The sequence below is a fragment of the Diceros bicornis genome, chromosome 6 (genome assembly GCF_020826845.1).
Source record: "Diceros bicornis minor isolate mBicDic1 chromosome 6, mDicBic1.mat.cur, whole genome shotgun sequence".
Lineage (NCBI taxonomy): Eukaryota > Metazoa > Chordata > Mammalia > Perissodactyla > Rhinocerotidae > Diceros > Diceros bicornis.
The window spans coordinates 76,304,814-76,319,044 of NC_080745.1; the positions used below are offsets into that span (position 1 = coordinate 76,304,814).

General features: G+C 40.2%; 1 protein-coding gene across 6 annotated transcripts in view; it reads left to right on the forward strand.

Moving 5' to 3' along the window:
• VTI1A (vesicle transport through interaction with t-SNAREs 1A) overlaps nt 1-14,231 on the forward strand; it is a 355,351-nt gene that overhangs the window by 267,908 nt on the left and 73,212 nt on the right. The window contains exon 9 of one of the 6 annotated variants that reach the window (XM_058543995.1): nt 9,412-10,001. The exons of the other annotated variants lie outside the window; for them this stretch is intronic. Coding sequence (XP_058399978.1) covers nt 9,412-9,424 — 13 coding nt within the window. The 3' untranslated portion in view covers nt 9,425-10,001. Of the gene's footprint in view, nt 1-9,411; nt 10,002-14,231 lie in introns of those variants that run through there. 6 annotated transcript variants of the gene reach the window in all.

Genomic DNA, 14,231 nt, shown 5'->3' on the forward strand with positions numbered 1-14,231 from the left:
TGGCCTTTACAAATGTTAATTAATCTTCCTGATGATGCAGTGAGCATCAGGGAGCCCTTTATTCCCCCAGGGCTACTGATGACCAATATGAATGCCAGAAAGTTTTCCTTACTGTTTCCTGACCTACATGCTCCTGTCTCTATGTGCTTTGCTTCTTTGTCCCTCTCCTCCTAATATGTCTCCCACATGACAAATTGACTACTCACATTACCAGGTCAGCCAGAGTTTGACATAGTAAAGGCGGATGGTCCCCAAACGCAGTACATACCTATAAGGAATAAGTTTCTTGCCAATTTAACATTCTCAAGGCTGCAGTCCAGGCCTTCCAAGGAAAATGTGCATAATAACAGGTAGGAAGGAACGTTTCCACCGGGAACCAAAAAGATGATTACACTCAATGAATGGGCACCAGCAAGCCTTCCCTTAATGTTTCTTTCTGTGTTGGTATCATTTGGGTTTAAGAGGAGATTCTTGGTCTGTTCAACTCTGGGATACAAGGTTCCCTGGACTGCCGTGGTGTTTTTTGGGTTTTGTTTTTATTTTTGTTTGGTTTGGCTTTCCTTTTATCTCTCCCTCTTTTTTGTTTTTGCTAACACGTGTGCTCATCTTCCTCTATTTTGTATGTGGGATGCCACCACATGTGGCTTGATGAGTGATACGTAGGTCGGCACCTGGGATCCAAACCCATGAACCTTGGGCGACCAAATCAGAGTGTGCGAACTTACCCACTACACCACTGTGCCGGCCCCCCTTTTATCTCTTTTTCGTTGAGGTAAAATTCACATAACATAAAATTAGCCATTTTAAAGTGTATCATCTCGTGTTATTCAGTACATTCACAATGTTATGCAACCATCGCTTCTATCTAGTTCCAAACATTTTCATCACCCAAAAGGAAACCCTGTACCCATTAAGTAGTCACTTCTCATTCCCTCCAGCCCTTTCTCTATGGATTTAGCTATTCTGGATATTTCACATAAGTAGAATCATACAATATATGACCTTTATTACCGTTCTTTCATTTAGCATCATGTTTTTGAGGTTTGCCATACTGTTTTACTATGGCATTTTCTGGTGTGTGTGTGCATGTGTGTGTGCGTGTTTATCATTCTTACCCTGTCAAAATTATTCCTCTTCATGTGTTCCCTGTCTTGGATAATGTCATTACCATCCATGGAAGCCTGACAGTCAGCTTGCACCCACCCTCTTCTCTCACTCCTGTTGTCTGCTTATTCTCTAAGTTCTGTTGATTCCACATCTAAAATACCTCAAATCAATTCTCACTGCTCCTGCCCCTTTTCAGACACCATTCATTCCTCAGCTAGTCTTTCTCAAGCACAGATTCATCTTGATCATGTCACTGCTCTGCTCAGTACTGTTCAGTGGCTCCTCACCACCTTCAGAACAGGATTCAAGCTCCTCACCATGCCATCCAAGGTTGGCCACCATCTGTTCCTCCGCTCCTCTGCCCTCATTGCCATCCCTACCTGATACACCACATCTATCCAACCACGTTAGACTGTTCCTGGGTCTCTGACGAAGGTGCACACTCACTCCTGCATGCCTTTATATGTCTTATTCTCTCTCCCTGAAATGTCTTTCCTCTCCCCTAACTGCAGGAACCTGTTCCTCCTTCACGATCTATTACATTTTACCTTCTCACTTTCTCTGATCCGCTAGTCAGAATGAATTCCTCCTTTCTCTCTAACCCCATGGCTTTTTATTTATCATAACTTGTCACAGCCAGTCTTTAATAAGGGTTCTTTGTAAATCTCTGTCCCTTCCCCGCTAAACTCTGATCTTCTTGAGGCCAGAAATCTTGCCTTATTCATTTGGTGATATCTCTAGCATCAACCACTGTGTAGGTCCTCAATAAATATTTTGTTGAATGATTTGATTTTCTTCTCCAAAGAAAAAAGTATGGGCCTGGGCCTGTATGAAGCCCTAAGTCATGGAGAGAACCAGTCTGATGCAAAGTAACAAGGACTAACATTTAAAATAGTAATTATCTTGATCTTCTGTTGAATTTAAAGTTACCCACAATGGTTTACCAGTTACAATTAGCAGAAAATGCAACTTTGCTTTTTTCCCCCTCAGATTATGTTCTTCATTACAAATCTCAAGAGTTTCATATGTATGCACTTGCCAAAAATCTTCTTTTTGACAAATTGCACAGGAGGCATTTTGGAATTGTGTGATAGAGTTGATTGAATTTAGGCCAAGTTCTGTACCCTGATATCACTCAAAACAAAAATACAGATGTAGGGCTACTCAAAAATGTATCTATTTATTTTATACCAACCCTCCAAATTCATCTGTCTTTAAATATAATCTATTGGATTCTTTTAAAATTAAATGCCAAGTAAACAATGCAAATAAAACTATTTTGTTTGCTAAGAAGTAATTGAAAATCTGCAACTAATTACAAATTGGCAAGCTCTGAGCCTACAAATAGCTGAAACACGCTGCTGATGCATTGTTTACAGCTGGGTTCAAAACTGGTTTCCTTACACCAGCCATCCACAAGTTATTAATCAATACTTTGCCAAGTTCTCTACCTCACCTTCAAAAAATGGTAATAAACATTTAATTTTCAATATGGGCTTCATAAACAAAGCTGTTAAAAGCTAGAGGAGGAGATGTAATTGGTTATAACACACAAAGCCTGTTCTTGAGTTATGTGAATTGGCTTTTCGTTTAAGTCCCCTGTTCTTCCTTGACTACTCAGAAATCCTGCAATTTAGTTGAAATTAATATTCTGTCAGTCTGGTCACTGAGTCCCCTATGGCACTCCACTGATATATTACAAGACCTCCTTAATTGAAATTCTGGGGGAAAGCAACATATTCATGGACCACAGAGAGACAGAGATCAACGAATTTGATTTGCCATTGCTATAAGCAAGTAAAGTTGAATTTATAAATGACTCTATTCTGAGTGGTGAAGTTATAGATATATATCTGACCCTTCCATACCTCTCAGATTCCATCTCCTACTGTTCTTTCTCTCCAAACTGACCTACTTTCACTCTTGCTCAGTCTTTGCCCTTGCTGTTCTATTTTTCTTGAATGTTCTTCCTCTAGATCTTCACTTGGCTGGCTCCTCCTTTTCCTTCAGGTTCCAATTTAATGTCACTCCTCAAAAAGGCTTTCTCTGTCCCCCTTAGCTAATATCTTATACTTTATTCTCTATCTTCGTTTATTTACTTGATTATTGTGAGATGCCCCCACTGGATTGAAAGCTATGCAAGGACAGACACTGTGTCTTGTTCACTACTCCAGCCCTGGTCCATGGAATAGTGGCTGGCACATGGTAAGTTCTCAGTAAGTATTAGATGGATGGATGGATGGATGGACAGGGGGTAGATGAATGGATAGATGGATGGGTAGGTAGATGGATGAATGGCTAGATTAAAGAGATGAATAAAGTTATGTTGGTTGGGACAAACAGCACAGTTAAGAAAGAAATTGAATGCTAGGAAGGGCATAACTAAAAACAGCTCCTTTGATAAGAAACCAAAGCCTGTTCTAAATTCCAAAGTTGGAGACATCTCTCTAAACTGGGGCGCATTCAGAGGTGAGAGATGGTGAGAAGTACTACGTAATGAATTCTCTTCAACTTTCACAAAGGTCGTGAAAATGATTAGACCTGTCTCTGTGGCCTCAAAGACTTGATCCAGGACCAGTGGGTGGAAATTACTGGAACACATATTGTGGCTTAAAATGTGAGAACTTGCTCAATGTGAGAGCTGCCCTGAATGGAAAATAAATAGTGAGGTGTTGTTGGTGGGAATATTTATACATACAGTGCCCGAATACTTGACAAGGATGCTTACCATAGGGGGTACAGGCATCAGAAGTGCTGTGGTTCTAGATGACTTGTCTGGTCCCTTCCCACCTTGAATCTCTATGATTCTATAATGATCAAAGGAGTTCTCTCAATAGTTAACAATTATTTTAAAAAGGAGAAATTCCAATGAGATGTGGATTATTCATTTTGTCCCATAAGGACATAACTAAAAAATGATAAAGATGAACTGAAAGAAAATGTTCCAGCAAAATAATAGGGCTGAATTTTAAAAGTCTCTTCCTCATCTTCTGTTCCCTGGGATGCCTTAGACAGAGGCATGCAGTATTTTAGGTACATTGTGAGCAAGAAGCCTGCATTCCCAGGGGGGTGGCAGGGCCGGCATGCAAGGACTCAATCCAGCTCTGTGATCTTAAGGCAAAGCCTCTATGTGTGAAACGCAGTGGTATCTCCAAAATAGAACAAGAGCAGCCCATCCATGCAAAGATGACTGACAGGGTCACTGAGACCTACAGTGATCTGGCAAATTAAAGCTGTCCCTTTCCTTTCGGGACATTCTTCTGGAAATCAAAAAAAAAAAAAAATTATAAATTGATGATTTTCTGTTGCTGAGTCATTTTGCTTGCAGTTCTTTTTTTTTTTCCTATTTATTGTTGGTTCAATATCTGAGCCATAGAATTGATGCCTTCCAGTTAGTGGAGGGAGAGAGCCCAAGATGGAGATCTGCCCTCAGTAGGCAGCTCTGGACATGGATGTGTAGGCCGTCCTGCAAGTTCACAAATATTCAGAGATCAAGATTAATGTTCTGTGTGGTTAATGAGGTTTATTCACTGCACCACAATCCAGTTCTTTCCCTTGCCAGTCATTGGGCTGAATGGAATACTGAGAATGGAGTATGGGAAGGGAGTTTAGGTTCCTCACCTCGTTTCTAGCCAGTCTGACTCATTGTCTTACAGGGGAGGTCTCAGTTGGGCCTCATGTAAAGCTGAGTGGTCACTGGCAAAGCTCCCCTGATGTCCTTTTTCCTTGCGCCTCCTTTCATCTAGGTAGGTCTCACTCATCTTGCAAGGCCCAGCTTAAATGTTACCTCCTCTTTGGAGCTCTCCCAGGCCCTCAGGCAGAGTGACCATTCTTTCCTCTGTGCCTCCTCACTCTCCTCTAGCACACATTTATCAGTTCACGTTATAAGTTATTCTGTACAGACTTGGCTGTCCTCTGATGCTGTGAGATTCTTGAGGGCAGGGATTGTGTTCCCTTTGTCTTTATATCTCCAGGATTCAGCACAGTTCCTGGCACATGATAGGTTCTCCATGAATGCCTGATGAATTGCAAAAAAAATAACTAGACACCTGAAATATTAAAGGAATTACTATTTATTGGATGAAGAGTAATCAAGACATGAGATTCGATGTGAAACTAATCTTGTCTCTCCAATCCTGATTAAACAGTGACAGTTTCTTCCTCTCATGAGTCGTCTGGATCTTAATGGTTATTTTCTTACAAGGTTGTTGAGTTTACAAGATGACAGGACTGTGTTTACCTTGGACTTGGGGCTGTCCTCTACTAAGAAGCTTTCAGCAGAGCCCGGGAGTCAGGTTATGGCATTGTGGGCAAAATGCCAGTGGGGAAAGCCTGGGGAAAAAGCCCTCCTGGATAAGAAACACTTTATCATCCGGCCTCTGAGTCTTATAGAATTAAGCAGCGACCTAGCCGAATTATCCCACAGTGAGGCCTCAACGCGTTCCAAAGCCTGAACTTGCTCTGAATGGGCTCAGGATTCCCGATAATGCATGCAGCCCCTCAGGGTCAGGGGCCACCGTACTGCCAGTCAGTCAAGGCAGGTGGAATGTTGCACAGCTGCAACTCTGGTTGCATTTCCCAACACCTCCCTATCCCACGATGATCAGTCATTGGTGTGCTATTTTTGCCACCTTGTCATTCTTGTCTGGGGTCTCAATGGCTGTGCATGTGGAGAGCCTGTCCCCAGTCCTTTTTTCTCAGGACAAGCTCAACTTCACTTCCTCCGGCCTTATCAAACCCTTTGTTTCCAAAATTGTTACTCAGCCACTTGGGCAGTTGAACTCAACTCAACTCCTCCCTCCTTCCATCCTCCCAGCTGAAAGTAACAAGAAAAACAATTGACCATGGTAAGGATGTCCATCTTCCCATTCTCCCCAGTCTACCATGACTTAGAGGGGTCAGGCTGTAGAATGTTGTCAGCTGCATTTCGTACTGCTGGCGATGCTTAGAGCCCAGCTTAAAGAAACATATGGCCCCAGATTCTTTAATGCTACAGATACGGGACTTTCCCATGTTAAGAGACTTAACAGATGAAATATGGTTTTCTGAACCTCTTTTCATTTACCGTCAAAATAACAAGTGATGTCTTTCAACAAGAGACGCTCTTTTTACTTAGCTATTCAACGAAGAATGTGCTGTTGTCTTTGCTGTAGATTTTTATTTTATTTGTAAATTGTGCGTGCTGCAAGCTACGGAATACTGAAAAGCCATACACCCTGGCTTGTTAGCTGACACACAGTATGTGTGATTACAAATTGTTTGAATAACAGTGGACTATTGAACTGCCATCCAGATGTGTGTGGAGTTAACTGTGGGAATGTCCACAAAGGAGGATTATCTTTCTTGTTGCTGGGTCCAAGCCCCCCAGAAAGTGAAAACAAAAGCATGGAAACTACTCAAGTAGAACAGTAGCTACAAATGACTCTTCAGAAGCAAAGTTAATCATTTTTTAAAATTACACATTGCAATTAAGACTGAGTTTATTCTCCTAAAGTAAATCATGCAAAGAAAATGCCAAACAACAACAAAAGAAGTTGCAGCTTTGAATGGCTTTTGGGAATGTTTTAATCATTTTATGTTTTTAAATGACTAGAAATTCAGAACATTGTAGAGTCAAGATAAAACCCTGACCATCCCAAGTCTCTGGCTATCTTCTTGTGTACTTTGTCCGTGTTGCCTACACTTCCTTCCACCTGCTTCTATACAGGATATACAACCGTAGAATGGTTAGCATTCATAGTACTGGTCATTCTATCCTCTGTGAACATTTTCTTTAAAAGATATTTGAACCACAGTGAGATACCACTTCACACCCTCTAGGATGGCTAAAATAAAAAAGCCAGACAGTAACAAGGATTGTGGAGACATCAGAACCCTCATACACCGCTTATGAGAATGTAAAATGGTGCAGCCACTTTAGAAAACAGTTTAGCAGTTCTTTAAAATATTAGACACGGGGGCCCAGCCCAGTGGCTTAGTGGTTAAGTTCACGCACTCTGCTTTGGCAGCCCAGGGTTCGTGGGTTCAGATCTCGGACGTGGACCTACGCACCGCTCATCAAGCCGTGCTGTGGTGGCGTCCCATATACAAAATGAAGGAAGATTGGCACAGATGTTACCTCAGGAACAGTCTCCCTCAAGCAAAAAGAGGAAGATTGGCAACAGATGTTAGCTCAGGGCCAATCTTCCTCACAAAAAAAAAGAAGAAAAGAAACTTAAAAAAACATTTAAATAAAATATTAGACATGAGCTGCCATATGACCCAGAGTTTCCACTCCTGGATATATATACCCAAAAGAAATGAAAATATACATTCACACAAAAACTTGTACATGAATATTCAGAGCAGCGTAATTCATAATAGTAAAAAAGTAGAAACAACCCAAAAGTCCATCAACTGATGAATGAATAAATAAAATGCATTATATTATTCAGCCATAAAAAGGCATGAAGTACTAATACAACCTGGATGAACCTTGAAAACATGCTAAGTGAAAGAAGCCAGACGTGAAAGACCACTTATTGTATCAATCCATTTGTATGCAATGTCCAGAATAGGCATTTCTGTAGAGACCAGAAGTAGATTAGTGGTTGTCTAGGGCTGGAGGGGTTGAAGGGAAATGGAGAGGACTGCTAATGGGTTTGAGTTTTCTTTTTGGAGTGATGAAAATTTTCCAAAATTGTGATGATGATTGTACAATTTGGTGAATATACTAAAAACCATTGAATTTTATACTTTAAATGGGTAAATTCCCTAGTATATGATTTATACCTCCATAAAGCTGTTTCAAAATGAAGGCAAAATAAAGATATTTTCAGGTAAAATTTTTTAAAGGTATTTGAAGGTGATTTTTTTGTAGAAAATCATGCCTCAAATTAGGATATTTTCAGAAATCACGTATCTGAACTATTTTGGCAGCATGAGAAAGAAGGGGAAATGGTTTTAAATTTAGTAGCTTATATCCCTTTTTTTTTCCCTCTAGAATGAAAGATCTGTTACTTGTTCAACAGTGTCAACGCTTTCTATCTCTAGTTGGAATCTATAGTAGTAAGTTGGCACCCAGCCATCAAATACCTAGATTTACCTTTATGCGATAAAACTCCCTTTAGCAATGTATATTGAAATATATTATTTTGAACCTATTTTAAATTTTGTAGCAAGCAAGTCAAAAAACTTTTTTAAATCATGAAACATCAACCAAGTCGGAGGAAACAAAGAAACGAATAGGAAATCCTCTCTAGATTCTGTTCGCACTCCATTTTCTATAGTTTAATCTAAAGAAAAATGTGGAATTTCCTGCAGAGTGATTAATAGGCCAGTGTGGTGACATACAGGAACTGTGAGCTTGACCTTGCAGGTAAAGGCTAACTGGTATGTTAAGTTGATTACACAATTTCCTCTAAATAAGTTGACAAGTGGTTTGCACAGTTGCCTTGACTTTTGCCCTTATAAATGCACACTTATGAATGACTTTTTCAGCTAAAGCAATCCTTATTTTAGATATGACATGTGTTAAGTAAACAGCCTGATAGGGGAACCCTGGCTTCCTAGCCTTCATAGCCAGGTCACATTATCCGTGTTGTGAGGGGCAAGAGTTTGGGGAGCCTGAACTCAGCTTTGAGATGTGACTGTATTCATAGGGCATAGGAAGCTCATTCGTAGGGCACAAGAGACTATTTTCCTTCTTCCAATATGGTGAAGTAGATTGGTGGATTTGAGAAGATGATTCCACAAATGGCTTGAGAAATTCCAGGAGTAGAGGCTTGTAAATTGTTTGCAGTAAATAACGAGTAGGCTTACTTCTGGTGTTTTGTACAGATCTCCTTTCAGGATATCAAGTCTGTAAGAAAATACAGCCTCTGGTATGTTTTCAAAAATATTATGGAGAAAAGGTTTCTAGTCAGCATTTCTGTTCTATGATCATTTTCACAGGAAGAAAATGTAGTCCTTTTATAGTCTAGAGAATATAGTTTATTGAGATATTTTTGTTTACAAATGTACTACTTCCTTCTGTTTAGGGGAATGTTACAAAAAGCTGTTATAAATGAACAGGAAATGTAGTTTCAGATGACAGATCAGAATGCTGCTTAGGAAAATAACTGTTTATTTGTAGATTAATAAGTCAAGCACCGCTGTTGAACCTAATATATCCTGATTTGATAAGCGAAAAGAGCTTTGCTAACATTGTTGATTTAGCTGAGATCTATTCGTGTGTGTGTGTCTCTTCCTGAATGAGTTAAACATTTGGAAAATGAATTGATTTTTACTTGTATATACAAAGATAATACCATTTATGCTTTCCAGGTCTAGAATATGACAAGCCTTGAGCTCATCTGGAAAACAGAACATTATTAAGACACAAAGGTTAAATTTACCATCCCACCATCAAATCTATGAACGTTCCTCTGAAACAGTGTACAGACCCATTAGAAATCATCTTCGTCCACATTAACTCTTACATAAGATGAATCTCGTCAGCCTGAAAATGTTTACTACTCGCCAGAGATGACTCACTCAGTATTCTTTTTATTTGTTTTGTTATTTCACTCAGTCGTCTGTGGTATTTGTAACAAAAGGATTCCATCCACTTTCTGGCCGGCTCGTGCTTGGGCAAGGAGTGGAGCCAATCTGTTCTGCAGTGTGCCTTCTCACTGCAAGTTGTCGATACTCAGTAACCATTAACTATTAACAACAACATCCTGGGCTCATGTTTCGGAGCCATTTTACTTCCTCCCCAGCTTGCCAGCACCCTGTTAGTCATACTCATGAGGCAGGGGGAGATTTTTCACACCCATCCCTCTCTGCTTGTGGAAAGTGAGGATCTCTTGAGGTTTGGCTTTAAACTCTGCATGGCAAAAGTTTCATGAACTTCTTACCACAGAGGAACAGAGAAGTTTCTGCTGCCTCTCAATTTTCTCTCTCAAGAGAGTACTCTCGTAAAAGAAAAAATAATACTTCTGTTGTATACATTTTTAATCAAATATTTCAGAAATAAAAAATATAGGACATAATATAATGAACACCCTCCTTCCCAGCACAAGCTTAAGAATTAATATTTTACAAATACAAGTGAAGCCGCTGTTCAACCTCAGAAGGTTATAAGACCAAGTTTACAGCACCTTGAAGAAATCCAGATAAAATATTGGGACCTGCCCTGTGAGGGGAAAGGGAGATGACGCTTATAGAGGGAGAGTGCAGTTTTCCATTGTTGGTTTGATTTTTTTGTGTTCCAAATATTTGAACCGTAAGAAATTTTGATATTCAGTTATTTTTGATCTTCAAAAGTGACAGTTTTATATGGTCCGCCTCATAGCAGGGAGACAAATGTCCACTGCACATTACAGAGGAAATCAAAATCAAGCTCACATTTTCTCTTGTCTAGACCATTAGCTTAGCCTCAGAACTGGCTTCCCTGCCTCAGTTCTCAGCCCCTTCCAATTCAACTTCTGCTCTCTTCCACAAGCATATATGTATAGGGTCAAGCTCTTACTACAAGGCACCTATGTTACAGAGGCTGCCATTTTACTTAACTCATCTCATTCATCCTCACAAGAAACTATGAGCTATCCAAGGGCAGACGACCCAAGTTTTGTGGGATCAGAAGCTTATACAGTTTGGGGAAACCTTGCTGAGGAGAGGTTAAATTCAAAATTAGTTATGAGAGTTAATGTTTGTTTAGGTCAAGAAAAGGAAGTACAACAAAATTTTAAAAACAGGCAGATACTGCAAACCACAAAGTCAAGAAAAATCACATAATTTTATTAATTAACTGCTTGACACACATTAATAATACTTTTTCCTTTATTTTTGGCAACATATACCTTGGTCATTTCTTCATATAATAATTATTTCATGATACCATTTTCTATGGAAAGAATAGAAAGATACTTCAATCTTTCCTCTAACATGGTTGAGCAAAACTCGTTTTTTATTATTGAGAGTATTTAGAAAAGTTTTTTTTTTGCTTCATAGTTCAATATCATATAAGTTTTTAAGATTGTTGTCAAATGAAAACATTTCTCACTTTTTTTCCCCAAATATGAGCTATAAGATTTGGATTTTTTTTTTTTTCCATAGACTAGCTTATGGCTTCATACATTTTTTTCTCTACTTCCCACATACCTCCAGGGCGAGGTGCTCTAAGATATGGTCATATCACCGTATGACCTCTGGCCCTGCTCCTTCATGTCCCAGCACTAAATGAGTTGGCCATTTCCAACCCAGGTCAGCTAGCAATAATTTAACCAAACACGGAAATGACTGTGAAACATGTAAACATATCCCACTACATCCAAAGTAAATGATCCTTAACTCAACTTTCTCTTAGCTAGATCCCAAAAATGCCTACGGCCACTCCAACACTACCCAACACAAGAGAGTCAGAGTAGCAAAAGACGGTAGTCCTGATGGATTGCAATTAATATATCTTATTTTTACAAATTGCACAAGATATTTGACCAAGGGAACATATTTTTAGGGCCTTGGAAGGGGCCCTAACAAGTGAGGGACTGACCCTGAAGGCTTAAGGGAGCTAAGAAGCTGCATTCACTTTATAGGAAACTTGCTCAAGGTCACTCTGATCGCAAGTGATAGAGCTAGAATTTGAACCCAGTCTTTAGAGGTCAAGCTCTTATCTATTAAGTTAGGTTAATTCACATTTTATTTTACAAAACCTTTTTCGTATCCCAGCTTAGCGCTCAGCATATAGCCATTGGTCAATATTTGCTACACAAAAAATGGCCATCCAGATGTCAAAACAGATATGCTATATTCCTAGTCACCCTTGGGCCAACTGCTTTTAAGACTTTGAAAGTTAACTTCTGTTTGAAATAAATTTTATCCTGATATAAAATTTCAGATAACTCTGTATTAAACAAAACTCACTCTCTCTACTCCAACCATGTTCTATAAATCCTGTTGCTCCCCTTCCAGCTGGGAATATTTCTCAGTCTGCCCCAAGGGTTGATAAATATAGTACAATCCTCTTACATTTATTCTGGTGTCCTAAAAGCCATAGGTCAGAAATGGTGGGACAGTCCTAATTAGAAGGGGGACAGCCAGCAGGGGCCCTGCTCTCAATGCGCTGGCACCTGCGGAAGAAAGCCTCTCTCCGATAAACCCCCAGTGTCTATAGCCCTCGGTCGTGCACATGGGCGGAACTCTCTCTCACAGAATAAGTGTGTTTGCCAAATGAGGGAGTGAAGTATCTTGCAAGTCCACTTGTTCCAGAAGAAAGACAGGATAAGGGAAGTGGCAGAAACAGTGATAGGAAAGAAGTTTTTCACACTAACAAGTGTGAACTGATAAGCCTGACCTGTAAGGCAAATGTTGAGGATCCTAAGTACACCTCTCAGGCCAAAATTAGCTGAGCAAATTTGATTTGGCTTTCCATTTTATAATGGAAAAAAATTCCCAGGGAGAAAGAAAACTCAGCATTTATTGCTGTCGTGAATGACAGATTTGACTGCTTATCTGCTAGATTCTCCTACTAAATAAGTCAATGGAATCACTTTCTAATATGCCTGAAATATAAGGTATGATGTGAATAAAATATAGTAAAAATAATATTTTAGTCCTTTCTAAAATCCAGTCCCTGGGCTGAGCGTGTTTACATTGCTTATTGCATTTAATCCTCACAAGAACCCTATGAGGCTGTTTCAATTTACAGATGAAGAAAATGAGGCTCAGAGAGATTCAGTCACTTACCCAGCCCAGCCACACAGCCAACAAGTGGTGGAGGCCAGATTTGAACCAAGGCAGCCAGACTTGGAGCCTGCACACTGATCTACTCTGTTATACGCGGAGAGGTGCACATGCGTCCTGTTCCTGTCTCTCTGCTCGGGACTCACCTCTCCGAACAGTTCCCATAAAAGCGGGAGTGCTTTGAGAAACTCCCTGAATGTTACTCTATAAATTATGTAAAGCAAACAAGGGCTATTTTTATCATCTGCCACCGGTACCCTTATTATCTAATTTTATTCTCTTAGGGTACCTAGAATAAAACACAAGAGTATTGGTAAGGAGGCAAAATAAATATTTATTGATCGCTGAAAGCCATGATACATACTTGATTCTTCTCCACCCCTGCTTGGAGGCCTGAGCTGTGCAAAAGGAAGCCCTTAACGAGGATTAAGGAGAGTATGGCTGCTTCCTTCTGGCAAACTCAGGTTGCTCTGACGTGCTGAGGTCATGCTGCTGCCTCCTTAGCAGCTGAGACAAGGTTCCCTGTGTGTTACCTATTTATACCTAAAAACTCCACCAGGAAGTTTTTGAAAAGTTCTCAGGAGGGGCAGCCATAGTCACATGGCCTAGATGTAGACCACGGTAGCAATCCAATGCCGGGACCAAGGGTCCTGGGGGGAAGCACTGGGGCTCGTGTACTCTACACATTGGAGTAGAAGTGATGGGCCAAGGCCAAGGTGACGAGAGGGAACCTCAGGAGAATATGTGCTCCAACCCCTCATTTCATAAAAGGAAAGACTGAGGCCCAGGGAGAAGAAGTGACCTACTACAGGTCACTCAGCTAGTGGTGCTGGAACCAGCACTAGGATTCGTGCTAAACGCTCCTTCTGCCTTAGGCTCTGACACGCCCGCCTCAGGGCAGCCTCACCCAAGCAGACAGGTACCGTCCACAGTACATCCTAAATACTTCATGTCAGGTTAGTCATCCAGTGATCCAATTTGGGATTGCATTTGAGAATTGTTTGAGAAGACTGACTACCAAGAGAGGCTATGCCGTTTTTTCTCAAATGGTTAGATTCCCAGTGTATAGCAATAAAAGAGCTATTTAAATAAGCTCTCTGTTTTATCCCTACAGTTGGTGACTCACCGACACTGATACATGTTATCATAGTCCCTGAGCCAATCAGGTTTTATCCAGACTTATATTCCTCAGCCGAGATGCAGAGAGATTGCCCAACAAGTTACTTATTACTTGTTCTGAAAGCAAGAAGTGCCCTGGATGACTGTACACACATATGAGTATTTCACACAATGACACTTGTTACTCTTTGTCTCTTTGAGGTACCTTGTTTAAGTAAATATACTTGGAAAGAATTGGGAAAAATCAAACTATTGTTCACATCAATCCATCTTTGCCAATAAAATATTTTTTAGAAAACACT